A 15029-nucleotide genomic window follows, 5' to 3' on the forward strand; every position below is an offset into this window, starting at 1 on the left:
AGTGACAGCCCACCGCAGCCAGCGACCGGCCCAGGCTGACCCTCCAGCTCATCACCCACGGGGCTTTTTACCTGTCCTCGTCGTGCCGGGGGCACATCCTGCCCCGAGGAGTGGGTTCAGACCACAGTGGGGACCTCACGCTACCCGGGAAAAGAGCTGGATTTGTGCAACCGCCCCTGCCAGGGATGGGGACCTGCCCGTCCCCGTGAGCCCCTTCCCCCAGGCAAGAGGCACAGACTGAAATGGCCCCCAGGGAAGCCAATATTTGCTTTCTCTCCAGTTAACCCTCAGGCTGAGGAATGCAAGGTCACCACCTGCACGGCTCCCTGGGGAGACGGTTGTGTGCGGAGGGACATGGGGACATCCCCTTCTGGTTGCGCTATTTATTTTCTCAATATTTGTGGAAGGAAATGAGAGCTGGGGGGGAAACACGAAGCCAAGGATGGGCCAGAAGGGCCGGCAGACAGAGCGTCGGCTGAGGGTCAGTGGGTGAGGAAGGCCAGCCAGCACTTCCCAACAGTCCCGCAAGCCCCACTGCCACCCTGCCCGCACCCTCCTTAGCCCCCCACCTTCTGCCACAGCACTCCTGGATCGAGAGCACTGCCATGGGTCCCCTGTCCTGCATCTCGCCTCATCCTCCAGCTTGGATGCTGTCAGACATGCCGAGGCAAACTGCTGCCTTCACAAAAAGCCATTGCAGGGTGAGTGAGCTCATTCCCACCTGGAACAGGGCTTTCCAGCTTTCAAAGGCAAAAGTACCACTTGGTGCTCACTCCCATTAAATCTGATGGGTTCTTCTACAGCCCGCTCCCCTAAGAAGCTTAAATCCCCTGCAAAATGATAAGCCATCCTACGGCACAAGAGATATATCCAGCAGCTGGCTGGCTTGCAACTTATGTCCCACTCCTGCTCTCAACCATTAATAAAACTCAAAAGCAGTGACCTTGCCTGCGATTCTGCGCTTCCCCCACCAGCAACACCACTCCCCAGCAGCCCTTCGCTCCTGCACGTTTCATTTCACTGGGGACCGATGTGCTTCCAAGCTAGGCACTGCCACCAGACAGGCTGCAAACTTGCAGCCCTGGCACCACGTAGCAGATCTGGAGGAGAAATCTGGCCCTCAGTGGAAGGCCCAGCCCTTGGGGAGCTAGGGAGGGCTATCGACCATGTCTCTTAATTCCTATAGGTTTGGGAAATTCAACTGGCAGGGCCGTACAGGTGATTCAGCTTCTGTCTCTGAGACTCAGTTTTCCATTTGTAAATAAGGAAAAAATATGCTGATGTCTGCAGCGGTGGGGACGTCAGGCAGGGTGAGCACCCTGAGGTATCCTAGAGCCTAGGGCGAGGGCATCAAAGACTAAATATTATCATTCCTCACACTGCAACCAAGACTGCTGAGCAGAAACTGCCACTCCAGCAGTGCTGCTGTGGTGGGCTGCACTTACACTCTCAGCTAACGCCTGGGCTGAGGCACCTCCGAAATCCAGACTCACACGCAGCGGTTGTCCCCAGCCCTGTGTCCCCAGAGCCTGTGGCACTTGGAGGAGGGAGAGCAGAGCCTGCTGCATGCCCTGCTCCGGGCCAGCCAGCACCCTGGGAGCCTCAGGGCACCCCAATCCCACGGGCACACGCTCGGAGCAGCCACCCTGCTGCGGGAGAGCCAGGCAGCCGCTCACCATAGCATCCCTGCTCCCAGCACCAAGCTCCTTGCCAGTGGCCCCCAGCTGGGGTTGGGGTTGTGGGGGGGGTGTTTCCCAGTCCGGGATGCCCATCTGGAACCCATTAGGCACCTTTAATCCCCCTCATCCATTCTGGTGCTGTCTGAGCTCCCCCCTACCAACACACACAAACGCTGCCATTCAAGCAGTTAATTTAAACAAATTCTGCCCAGCCGCCACGTCGAGAAGCGATGAAAAAGCCAAACGAAGCAGCTCAAAGCCAAGGGAGGAGTAAAAAAAAAAAAAAAAAAAAAAAGGGAAGAAAAGAAAGAAAACCACTCGGCACGGCGGGGCTGATACCCAGAAAGACCAGCTGCATCCTCCCATCCCAGTCAGCCCCAGTCCTCCCCTCTCACAGGCAATCAGATACCATGCGGGCTGTGTAATTGGATGGCAAAGGATAGAGAAAGACATCTTAAAGCTTGGGTCTAATCTCATTAACACCCGGCTGTGGGGATGCTGTGAAATCGTAGGATGCAGGAATGAGCAACACGCTGCGCCCGTGGGGAAGAGAACAAGCGAGCCGGAGCGGGACAGCAACGCCGGGAGGTGGAAATGCCTCCGGTCAGACAGCAAGAGCTGGAAACGCTGCTGAGCGCCGGGAATGCAGCCAGCCCCCCCGCTTACTCCTCACTTGCTTGCTCCCGTTTACCCCACAAGCACAGATCCAACCTCCCCCCCCCCCACTACACTGCCCCAACTTTGTCCCTATGACTAGTAATTAACAGCGCCATCGGTAATTGCCAGGCAGTAACAGCCTGGCTGTGCAATGGAGAAGAGCTGCAACGGAGCATCCCTGAGGCGAAACCCTGACGCCAGGTACCTGCACCCTGACCCTACGCCCTGTGAGCACCAGCATGGCACACACTGATTTTTGTATTTCCACCACGCTTGCCGCGGACCGGCACGTACCCAGCAAAACGCGCAGTTGCGCGTTTTGCTGGGTACGTGCCGGTCCGCGGCAAGCAGGATCGCCAGCCCCCGGGCAAACATCCCAAAAGGGTCCTGTGATAGGGTTGACCCCCAATCCGCATCCCCAGGCCCCCGTTGCCGAGGCAACCCGCAAGCCCTCGTCGCATAGCGACGGGCCAAGGGCAGCCCCTGGGAAAAAGCATCCCAGGCCAGGGGTAAGGGAGGGAGGACGAAGCGCCCACCCACCTGTGGGGCTCAGAGTAGGACAAAAGCCCCTTTGAGCACCATACCAGGGATGGGAAGGCAAGGGGGGGGACACAGGGCCAGGACTCCTGGGTCCTCTTTCCAGTTCTGCCATGGGAGGGGTCTGGAGACGGAGGACTTTCCAGCTCCAGGGTGAGAGGCACTTTTGGGGAGCTTTTCCTAATCTTTCCACGTTTAATACTCTGTGCAATGGGGCTAATGTCCCTCACTCCTCCTCCATAGGATCCTAAAATTATCACTTCCCAAGCACTCAAGAGGATGGTCAAGCTCTTCCCACCTGTACCTCCAAGAGAAACCTCTCTCCTTCAGCCCCAGGGCCTGGAAAAAGTCTGAGTGACTTTATTTCTCTCCAAGCAGCCCTACTTCAGATGCCATTCCTCCATCAGAGGGGTGGTGAGGACCAGACGGGGACAAGTGGGGGAGTGAGGAAACCATTTTAAAACATCCCTGCCATTTCCTGCCTCCCAGTTTACAGAAAACAAGACAGCGAGATGTCTTCAGTTACCAACAGCTCCCTTGGGAGCAGTAAAAATTAATCCAGCTTTTCCTGTCCTGAAGGAAAATAGAGACACAAATGGGGACCAAAGCCTCTGGGGGCAAAGGAAGGTGCAACAACCACGGAGGGGCTGTGGGGCAGGTGGTAAGACCCCCTAATCCATACGCTGCTTAGGTCTGGCAGGGCAGTGGGGGTCCCAACCACAGACGTCTGCGTCTCGCTGGTTAAGTGAGGATAACCCCGAGATAATTAATTTAACACAGATGAGAATCTGGGAAATGAATCCCTACCTCCCCAAACCCACCCCCAACACACTGCCCACCAGGTTTCTTTGTGCATGGATGCCAACTGGCACGCATGGAAACAAGGGCTCTCCAAAGCAGGATGGCCCCAGCCCATCCCTGGGGGCGGGGGACAGCTTCCCCTTGGCAATGCCTACAAGCCCTGTGGCACAAGGAAACCTCCGGGGCATGAGAATGGGCATGTTCCCCACTCACACTCACACACGTCTGGTCTTTATTCCCCACCTATTGCAGTGGGTAAAGCACCCTGGCACCTCAGGCAGCCTGCTTGGGCAAGAAGCCGGTGCTGGCGGCCACCGAGCTGAGCTGCTGGTGTCGGGGCTGCAGGCTGTGTGGTCCAGCACCGATGCTGACAGCACCACGGGCCCCTCAGGAGCAGCAGAGACGGGACATGGCACCAGACACCCTTGCAGGCAGCTGTCAGAAGCAGTGCTGGAAACTGCTGACAGCTTGTTTTCATGGCAGTCCCAGCAGGAAAGACAAGAGGGCCCAGCACTCACCCGCCGGAGATTCAACCAGCAAACACAGGTTAATTATCTGGCTCTGCACATTAACATGTCTGTGGGATACACGTGCAGGGGTACCAAGTTATAACTTACCCTAAAATCACCACATAAGACACTTTTTCTTCCACATCCTGAAAGTCAAACTACCAAAGGCTAATTCTGCTCATGATTCTTTAATATTACTTCGAACCTTTCTACTATCTTATCTGTGAAAACAGGAGGAATGAAATGCCTTTATTCTGCTCTCACAATGTATGGACAAAGGGATCTGCTCCTCTGAGTGCTATTTTAAATTTCAGGGGACCAAAGGTGGCCAAGGGGTGAACATGGCACAATGCAGGCAGAGAGGGAATAAATAAATCCCCTGTGTTTTGATAGCTGTGTAATTAGCACTGCTGCACAGCATTAGGAAGACTTGATTTTCCATCACTTTTCCCCATGGGCTGCAAATTCCCATTTGCCAGCGAGGCAGGGATCACCAGGGAGCTGGGCAGGGCTGCTCTGCACAGCGTCACGTGGCGGGGGGGCACTTTGCCGAAAGGAGCAGGGGGCTGGAAGCTACACCTCACTACAGACCCAGACCCCTAAGGTTACAAAAGCCAAACCCAAGCCTGCACCCAAAGCGAAACTGAGGGTGTGCCTTGGGGAGCCGGCGGCTTGAGGAGGGAGCTCCAGGAGCAGGGCTCAACCCCACGTTCTGCCAGGGAAACCTTGGAAGCGGCTCAACTCCCAGAGAGCCGGAGCTGGACACAGGTTGGGAGCACAACAAGGTGCACAGAGGGAGTGGGCAGATTATCTCCAGGCAGCCGGCTGGCAATGCCCAATCCTGGCAGCCCCGGCTTGCCAGTGGGATAACGGCACAGAACAGAGCTGGGGGCTGGGGCACCCCTGGGAGGGGTCTGCACCGTCACCCCAGTGGTAGGAAGCCCAGCCTGGTAGGAAGTGAAGGGGGAGGCTGCTTGGTGGCAGGTCTGGGCATGGCAGTGACCCTCATCCTGGCACTCCTGCGCCTCCAGACACTGCGAGTCGGGTGCCAAAACACTTATGGAAGTGTTTAAAAATGAAAAGGTCTTAAACAAGTGTTTAGTTAGTGAGGCTTTGAGGCTTGGCTGTACTCAGGATCCCCCAGGGAGTCCTTTTGGGCCCCCCCCAAAAAAACCTCACGTCTGTAGCATGTTAACAACAGACGAAGAAGGGGGAGAACAAGCACAGAGCAAGCAGCTCTCTGCACAGCGGTGCCGCTTCCCAGTGGGGGCACCCAGAACAAAACCCCAGAGATGCCCTTACTGTACCCGTAAGGACACTGTGCCCACGGGAACAGCAGCGTGGGGGCATACAAACCTGCTTCAGCTTGGCCCCACTGCAGTCCTCTGAGCGCCCCCCCCCCGAGGCTGGGGTGCCAGCCCCAGCCCCTCGCTGCCTGCCAGCCCGTTGGGGAGGGGGCTGGCCGCCCGCCTGGCAGCATCTTTTCCTAGGTAACCTCCCCACCTATTAGTGGCACATTTGTTTCCCCGCGTTTCCTTAGAGCTGTCACGAGCCACACTGACTCTTTGTTCCCAGGGGCTGCAGCGAGGCCTCCCTTTCCCCTCCCTGTCCCTCCAGCTGGAGGAGGGGGGGGTGGGTGGTGTGTCTTGTAGCACACAGGCCCGACGGTCCCCCCCCCTAGCTAATGGGGTAAACACATTCCCCCTCCTGATTGGTATTCGGGGGGAGATGTCCCAGCCTGTCCCCCCCAGCCCTGCTCTGTCCCCGACAGAAGAGGCTTTGTTGGGGAGTGCAAGGGGGTATGGCACCCAGAGTCAAGGGGACAACAGCCGAAACATGGGCACAGTGACAGCAGGGACACTTGGCCCTCACCCAGCAAGGGGAGGGGGATGCTGCTGGAGTGGAGAGCTGGGACAGAAATGTGGGATGCTGGGGAAGAAGGGAGGTTTGCTCCAGGGGCAGCTGCTCAGCTGCTTTCTGCTCCAAACTCGTCACTTTGCTCTTGGACCGTGGACCTCTGCGCAGGGAATCCAGCACACACACATCTGTGCAAAGAGCAAAGCAGCACATGCCCTGGGAGCCGAAGCGACCCTGCTCCAGCACGGAAAGATGAAAACACAATGCTGTGCCCGCAGGCCCCTTCCCACGCAGCGGCTGCAGGCTCCCAGGCACACGCCGAGCTCACCGGCCGCGGAACGAGCACAAAACCTCGCTGGAGGTAGCGAACCTCAGCCAAAGCCCCAACAGGAGTGGCTGTGGGAGGACAGGGAGGGTGTCTGGCACAGGAGACCCAGCACACAGCCAGAGCCCGGCCACCACCGCAGCAGGATTTCCGCGAGCCAACACACAGGCAGGCACCGAAAATCCCCCCCCCAGATCAAAATTGGGGCTCAGGCAGGTGAGTTCCCCCAGCTGGGAGGGGAGCAGAGCAGCAGCACCCACGTTCCCTGGCAAGCATCCCCACTGCACCCACACCTCCTGCCTGGCACCGGCACAGCCGCCCGCTGCGGGGGCACGGAACTGCTCCACAGCCACCGAGCATGCGTTCTTGTCCTGATGTTTCTCCATCTCTCCCTTTCCTATCCGGGGGTTTTCCCAGTGCAGCGCCAAGAGGAATGGTCACTGGTACAGTCTCGCAAGCAACACCTCCCACGCACAGCCAGCACCATCCGAGCAGGGCCTGTTTTGTTATTCCTTTCTCCGACAGCTCCTTTTTCACTTGTCACCCTGTTTTGCTACTACTCAGCTCACAGCTTCCTCCCGCATGGTTGTGATCCTCTCCTTCTTGAAGGATGTCATTTGCATTTTCTCAAGTTATTTAGCACTGCTCCATTTTTCTCTGACTGATTTTCCAAAGGCAATTAGGGCTGGGTTTAGCCAGGTGCAGGGACGGTGTGAGGAACCTGCCCCAGGGCCCATCATAAAGTAGCCTCTCCAGCCCGGGCAGCACACCCAGCTGCAGTGCTCTCTGCGACTCAGCTCAAAAATCCCTCATCACCCAGCTCTTTAAATACCCCTGGTCCAGAGTGAGTCTGGATCAGCCCCTGGTCTCCATCTCAGCTCTCAGGCAGAAGTAAGTGCAGAGCATCACAACTCCTCTGCGGGCTCTGGCCCCAGGAGGAGAGTCTCGTAGCAGCATGACAATTTCCCCAGCCCCTACATCACCTCCTGTGTCCCCACTCTGCCTCAGAAAGCCAACACTGGTCCTGATTGAGATGTTAATGCTGTTTCCAGGGAGCCCCTGCCCTTACAGACAGGAGAGCAGCACCGCCGGCCCCTTCCCCGGGCTTGGCTGCCAGGGCGGACGCGGCTCTGTCTCCTCCACCATTTCTGCTGGCACGGGTCTGGCAGGAACCGACAGGCCATGACCCATGTCCTAAATCTTTCTCCTTCTGGAGACAGGACCTTTTTCCCCTACTCTCTGCTCATCCTCTCTCAGCTCCCACTCTGCCGAGCACGGAGTGGCTGCTGTGGCTTTTGACAAGGGAAACCTCTGAGCTGCCACTCCCAGGGGGGGATGCATCCCAGCCAGGACCCCTTCTCCCCTGGGGGAGCACCTCCCCAGAGCTCCCCGCTGCTGAGTGCCCACCGCTCCTCTCTTCCCTCGCGCCAGCTCGGCTTTCCCTTGGAGAAAACCATTTATTTATAGCCATCCTGGCTGCCTTTAGCACATTTCGACAGCCCACGTCTTTGCCTCCCTGACGATGTGCCCGCAGCGTTTCTGTTCTCACCCTGCTGCTATGGCCACCCCAGCCTCCTCTCTCCTCCTTGCATCCCCCACCCAGCACCCCAAAGGGGCTTAAAAATGGCTTCAGAAGGAGGTTTTAAGGCAAGGTGGGGAAAGAGGGGAGACAGGGCTACAAAACTCCTCTCCCATCCTTCCCCCATCCCTCCCAAGGATGCAGAGAGAAACACAAGGGCTTGGGTCCCCCCTCACAAGGGAAAAAACAACTCCTGCCAGCTCGGGAGAGATGCTGAAGCGACGTCTGCCAGCATCCCCCTCGCTCCTAGCATGCTGCAGGGCTGCACTGGTGCTGAGCCAAGATGTTGACGGCTGCGGGGCACCGGGGACCAGCACTGGGCAGTGCAATAGCAGAGGTCACCTTCTTGCCTGGGTAATCCTCAATGGAAGGAAAGATCCATTTTTTTATCAGCTCTCCACCTCACAGGAGACATGCTCTTCCCCAGTGAGCTGGGGGGGGGGACCCTGGCCCCCCCCAAGCCCACCACGCTTTGTTCTTCCGTCCAGTGGTGACAGTTTAATTAAACCCAGTTTGAGATGGGGTCGCTGGGGTCAGGCGCTCTCCAGTGAAACCTCAGATCAGCACCATTTCCAGCCACTGGGACAGCTTAATGAGTTATCCGCTGGTTGCGGTGGATATAAATAAGGGCGGCCGTGCGGACAGTCCTCCTGCCTCCCAGTCCCACTGCTGGCACAGCCTCCCCCTCCCCATCTCAGACCCAGACGGGCTCCCGGCAGGCGTCAGCTCAATATTCCCAAATACCGAGGGGAAAACATTCCTCTCCAGGCATCTCACCTCCCCCCACGCCCTCATTTGAGGTTTGCTTTCCACTGGCCTTTTCCTGCCATTCCCCAGTTTATTTAAACCCTGACGAATCAGGTTTAACTCCAATCCTTTCCATTATCCCAATGCACAAATGGTCTTTATAGCCAAGATCTGAGTAACTAATTGCAGCTTGAGCTGGGCTGGGAGACCACAAAGCACCACCAACACGGATTAGGCTTTGACACTCAGACCCAGGAGGCGGACAAACAGCTCTCCATCCTGATCCGAGCCCAAGGTCCTCCTCTCTGTGCTTGTGAGATACTTCCATGAGGCTTGAGGTGCAGTGGAAAACTGCTTTATGGGTATTACATACCTCACATTCAGCACACTTGCCTTAACCTGCTGCCATGTTAATGATGTGTTGCTGAAGATGAGAGACTAAGGCTTACAAGAGGCTGAAGCATCCCGGCCAGCACCCAGGTACCCATCTATGCAACGCCCACCAGTTCTTGCGTCCACCATTGCCTTTCTGCTCCAGCTGCCACCCACCTGCCAGACCTGGCAGCCTCATTTCCCTGCTAAACAGAACTCAGTCCAACTCATTCAGCCAGTTTCTGCTAATTCAAGACCTCTCAGTATCATGAGGCGAGAGCCCCGCTACGATATGATGCCTTAGCAGGTACCCCAGGAGCAAGAGGAGTGTGCCGTGGGTGGCCACAGCAGGCAGGGCAAGGAGAAGCCTGCACAGGCACTGTTCACTGGAAATGGTCTGGAGATTAGGATCTGCAAGATCCTGGTGATGGTAAGAGCCCTCTTTTCCCATCCCATCCCAACCAGCATGTGTCCCAGCCTGCCTCCAGGGCAGGGAGAGGGCACCGAGCATCAGGGTCACCCCAGATCCATTTCAGCAGTTAAATAAGCAGAAAGCCTGGTGGAGAGGCTCCAATTTCAGTTCAAGGCGAGCTGATTTCAATTTAGCTTAAATCTGCTCCCCACTGACTCATATCCCTGTAGCCTGAGCCAGGTTTGCGGCAATTTAAGAGCGTCCTTATGACCTCCCACACCGGCTGGACTAGCACCGGTCCAGATCCCACCTCTTGCTAAGCCAGCATGACGGTGTGTCTAGACAAGTTCTGCCTTGGGCACCCCCTGCCCTGCCATCCCCCCCAAACCATCCTTGAGCATCTCAGCAAGTCAGCTGTGAGAAGAGGGAGCAGCAGGTCCTCCGGTACGTAAGGTTTTGCTGCCCAAACGCAGCACCCGAGGCTCTGCCTGGGCAGCAGCTCCCAACGTGCTCCCCAGGCAGACCCCAGCGCTGCACCCCTGCCCTCACTAATGCAGGCAGTGTGTGGGGCAACATGGTGCAAAGAAGCATGGCAGGCAGCTCAGTGTGTCCCCAATCCCACAGCTCGTCACAGGGACCCTCTGCTCTGAGTGTGCATGAAAGCACCCCAAGACACAGCACTGCCTAGAGCAGAGGGGCTGCAAAATCTGAGCCTGCGCACACAGCCCCAAATCGCACAAGAAACACTCCGGGTGCTGATGTCCAGAGAGTGGTTGTCACGGCAGAGATGGCCAGAAAACAGTTTCAAGGCAGGACGGGAGGGAATAGGTTCGAAACGACCATCACATCGCGGCAAGCAACAATAAAGCAACAGGCAGAGGCTGAAATGCACCTGGATGTGGGGTGAATGCAAAGAGCATCTTACATACCCTTCTCCTCACCCACAGCGGTATGTACAGCCCCGTGCACACCATGCCAGGGAGTGTACAGCCCTGTGCACACCGCGGCACAGCCCCGGCTCCCCGTGAGCCCGGGGGCTGCAGCAGGGCACACGGCTCAGCCCGCCCAGGGGGCTGCCCTTTTGCATCTCCCCGATGAATCGTTGGGGTTTGCTTTTTGAAAGAGCCTGGTATTAAACTCCAGAGAAGGTTAAAACGGAAACATTAATGTTTGTAAAATAATTCTCTTGACCGTGTTTTTGTTATGCAATGGGAGGCTAGAGGAGGATGGGCCCTTGCTGGCGCCACGATACTGCACAGCTGAGCTCAACAAATGCCATTTGATAATTAATTGAACGCCTGTGCTATCAGCTGCCATTACCTAGGCTCATCTTTGGCGCCTGTCCACCATTTCACACATCCCACACTGGCAACCCACACGGCGTTTTAACCCTTCATTGCACCGCCTCCGGCTGGACTCCAGCACTGACTCCCTGGCACTGTCGGAAGAAACCGGCATCGTCGCTGAGCAAAACGGCTCAGCCGCAGCCTGCCTGTGCGGGCAGGGCTGCCTGGCCCCGACATGGCCATGCCTGTCCTGGCAACATTTCAGCCCATTCAGTTATTTCATCCACTCCTACCCGGCCCCAGCAGGGACCTGGCATCCTCATTTCACAGCTGAGAAACGGAGATACAAGATGCAGTAAGCAGAGAGCTCGCGTCCTGGCTACAACTGCTCTGCTCCTATGCACTGCAAATCAGTCACAGGGTGTAAGCATCTTCTCTGAGCGATGGAGAGCACCCAACCCCAGTTTGGCATGCATGCTCTCCCTCTCACAGCCCTATTCCCAATATACCTGGTGCCCAACATGGCCAAGAGCTGGTAAATGCTTTGTTAAAGGATTTCCTGCAGTTTGAACAATGCTGACAGCACCGAGCAAAGCAGCCCCAGGCAAGGGAAAGCCAATATGGAAAAGAGAATATTTATCAAAGCCCCAGCAGCCCTTCCCTGGCAGCCTGCTGCTTCACACAGGGAAGAGGGGTCTGCAGAGCTGGTGCTTGTACAACAGGAGATGGTCCCTGGGGGTGTTTCTGCAGGATGGGGGCAGGCAGGGCTGTGTGGAGAGGGGGCAGCAGGCACAAATGGCTGGATCTGCCCCAGGCAAGGCTTCTCCCTCCCTCCCTAGACCACCCCAGACACTGGCAGAAAGGCAGCCCTGGAGTGGAGCCATGGGGCTCTCCAGGCAGGATGTGACCCACTGGGGGCACCCTCTTTTGCCCTCCCTTCATGACAACCCAGCCTAGGGGGTAAGGGCACCCCGCTCCAGAGCCTGCGATCCACACCCAGAGAGGAGGCTGTAGGACTCGCAGCGCCTCTGCAACTGGCACCGGGGAGGCACAGCCCAGCTCAGCGATGCCAGCCCCAGCCCAAACTGGGCTCGCTCCACATCCCCGTGCATTGTGAGGACATTTAGGGCAGTCTTTAACAGCACCAGTCTCAAGTCTGCAAGGCAAAACCAATTCCCTGCCACGCTGTATGCTCAGGTCACTCAGAAACAGGGTGCATTCCCCGGCCACCCGCTGGGCCCTTACTGGGACAAGACACCAGCACAGCCCCCCCCCCTCCCAGAAGCAGCACCCTCCCAGGACGCCAGTGCCCCTCCGAGCCCCAGGGCAGCCCCAAGCAGCTCCACAAGTGAGCCCACACCACAGACGGGCAGGGGAACCCCGCGGGCACAGAGGGTACTTACAGCCGTGACAGTGCCAGGTTGTTCTGGAAGAGGAGCTCGGGGAGGGTGTGCAGCTGGTTACGGTTCAGCCGTCTGCAGGGAAAGAGGAAAGGGTCAGGGTTAGGGGTGGGGGGGGGGGGGTGGGGGGGGGTTGGGGCAAAGCAATCACCCTCCCTGCAGCCCAGCTGGCAGCTCCAGGCACAAACGAGGCGCTTTGGCTCACTCAGAGGGGCCATTAGAGCAGAGCATCCCACCTGGCAAGGACTCCCCTGTCCCGCTCACACACCCCCAGGTGGGGGCAACCGACGGGACATTAAGAGACTTACTCACAATATTGTAATTACATGCAGACAGGACTCCAAGCTGTTAACTGCTGATTGCTGCTTAACTGCACTGTTAACCTGCTGCTCACTCAGCTCCTCATATTTGCTCAAGCAGCTCAGGATTTTTAAACTGCTGAGCTATTTTACTGAGTACTGGACTGGAACTTATGGTTCCCTCACTAACACACAGGACACAGCTGATAACAGTGAGAGTGATTTGTGTTTAACCTGTCCCTCACCTCAAAAGCATCAGAAAGGACTCTAAGATCTACAGAAACAGGTTTGCTTCCCACACTGTAAAATACTGCCGCCGTGCAGCAGAGAAGCTGTTTGAAGTCAGGCAGGACCGATACATTATGCTTTAAGGCAAAAAGGAAAGGATGCTCTCTGCAACTAAACCCAGCAGCCCCTCGCCAACCCGCCTCCGCGCCCAGGCACTCACAGCCGCTCCAGCTCCTTCATGTCATCAAACGCCCCACGCTCCACCGTGCTGATCTGGTTTTCCATCAGCTGCCTGCAGAGAGAAGGAGTCAGTTTCCCAGGAAGATGGTCCCCAGCACCCCCCTCTCACCAGCAGTGTCCCCAAGTCCTCCTCTGGACTCAGGGCCATCTCACCCCCACCATCCCCTCAACACAACCCAGCCTCTTTTTCCCCACTGCCTCCCAGCTGGAAGCCCACCATGTTCAGCCCAATGTGGATGGTCTCCAGCCCCATTGGCAGATGCTCAGCAAAGGGCTCAGTATAACCTCTACCAGCCCCAGGAGGGGCCACAAGACAAGCACAGCGCCCACCAAGGTCAGGGCAGTCAGCCCCTCGCTGGGAACTCACAGGACGCGGAGCTGCTTCAGCCCGGCAAAGTCATTCTTGTTGATCCGTGTGATGTTGTTGCCATTGAGCTCCCTGAGGAGAGAAGAGGCAGAGATCAGCAAGGAAGCTCTCAGGAGCTTCCTGGGCACTGGGTCTCCCCAGTAGCTCCCCAAAAAGGGCAGACGGGGCCCGAAGGACAGAAGTGGCTGCTGCATTTCTGTGCTCCTTGCTGGGGACGGCAAGGCTGGCTGCTGGCTCTGGAGAGGATCCTCATCCTCATCAGCCAGAAGCACTGGGCACACAGAAGTCTGGATGGCATCTTTCATGGACCATAAAGCAGCAAGGGGCAGGGGCTGCCCAGCTCCCCCATCTCCCTGTCCTCATGCTGGATGCCCCCCTTGGGACAGAAGCCCCTGAGCCCTCAGCAATGCAAAAAAGCAGCCCAGCAATGCCAGCAGCTGCCTGGCTGGTGGCACATCACATCATCACCCCACTCTGGAAATGCAGCCAACACCTGGTAGGGTCATCCAAAACACACAGAGCAGCTTAGAGAGGGCAGGGGTAATAAGAAAGCAAATAGCTGTCCCCCAGAAGAACAGGATCCCTCCAAATACCCAGCTGTGTGTCATCCACATGCATCACAACTGGTTCAGTGCGCAGCCATCTCACACCTCCTGCCTGGAAAATAAGCCACACCACAAGTTTCACCTGCTGAGAGACGCTTGCACAGGACAAGCTGCTTCTCCTGGCATTGCTCTCTCATGCAAAAGCCCTGGGTGGATGCAGGGACAGGCACTCCAGCCAGAAGGGAGATGCTGTCCCAGCTTGCTCACCCCGTTGGTGGAAATAAGGGGATAGGGCAGCCCCTGGGGTGCCTACACCCACCCTATGGCTGCTGTCCTGCCCAGGCTCTGCTCAGCACCAGGGCAAGGTGTGCCCCACTGCTTGGACCCACACGTGGCAGGGGCCCTGCTCCCAGCTTGCTGGCTATACCTCCCCAGATCTCACCTGCCACACTCTCCAGCGTGCCCCTGTTAGAATTATCCTGCTTTAAAATATATGAGCCACAAGCTGCAGAGATTTGTGCCTCACAGCCTCAGCTTTGCAGTGCCTTTCCGCATTACAGGCTGTGAGCACTGTAGGCAAAGGGGGACCAACAGCCCTGGGACCCACAGCCTGCAGAGTCGGGGGTCCCCATGCAGCTCCGCGTGGCAGGAGAGAACCTTCCCCCTCAGCAATGCAGAGCACGGCAGTGTTTGCTCCTTGCCACGAGGCCAACCTGCCCATGGCGTGGGCTAGGGTTGGAGGATGCCCAGGAGAACGCGTGGCCCAGGGAGGGCTCCCACGCTGGAGACCCACTGCCCGCACTGAATACAGACACAGAAATAAAGAGGAAACAAATACACTACAGGAGGGGGAGGCAGCGAATGGAAGGATGAGCTGCTGGAGCCAGGGCAGCAGAGAGGCAGAAAGTTGCCACCCTGGAGCAGGCTGCGGTGCCTGGGCAGGACCCCAGCACCCAGGGCACCATAACCACCCCAGTCCCGGCAGCGATATTGGGGAGCAGGAATACCCCAAGTCACATGAATTGCTGAATACCAAGTCCATCATTCCCATCCAGAGCCAAAGTCTTGCTCCACCAGGCTCTGGGGCCGTGCGAGGGGCCAAGGTCAGCGGCGGGCTGACCTCCGAGCGCGGAGCAGCGTGTAGGGCCGCAGGGTATAGCCAGCGCCGCCGCGCACCCCGGGGTGCTGC

General features: G+C 57.4%; 1 protein-coding gene across 3 annotated transcripts in view; it reads right to left on the minus strand.

Annotated features, from left to right (window-relative positions):
* Positions 1–15029, minus strand: part of SLIT1 (slit guidance ligand 1) — a 63897-nt gene that overhangs the window by 37707 nt on the left and 11161 nt on the right. For all 3 annotated transcript variants that reach the window (XM_042790346.1, XM_042790345.1, XM_042790339.1), the window contains exons 2-4: positions 13296–13367; positions 12909–12980; positions 12165–12236 (exon numbers count right to left, since the gene is read on the minus strand). In XM_042790346.1, coding sequence (XP_042646280.1) covers positions 12165–12236; positions 12909–12980; positions 13296–13367 — 216 coding nt within the window. The remainder of the gene's footprint in view (positions 1–12164; positions 12237–12908; positions 12981–13295; positions 13368–15029) is intronic.

The sequence above is a fragment of the Tyto alba genome, unplaced genomic scaffold, assembly GCF_018691265.1.
Source record: "Tyto alba isolate M040663 unplaced genomic scaffold, T.alba_DEE_v4.0 Super-Scaffold_1, whole genome shotgun sequence".
NCBI lineage: Eukaryota > Metazoa > Chordata > Aves > Strigiformes > Tytonidae > Tyto > Tyto alba.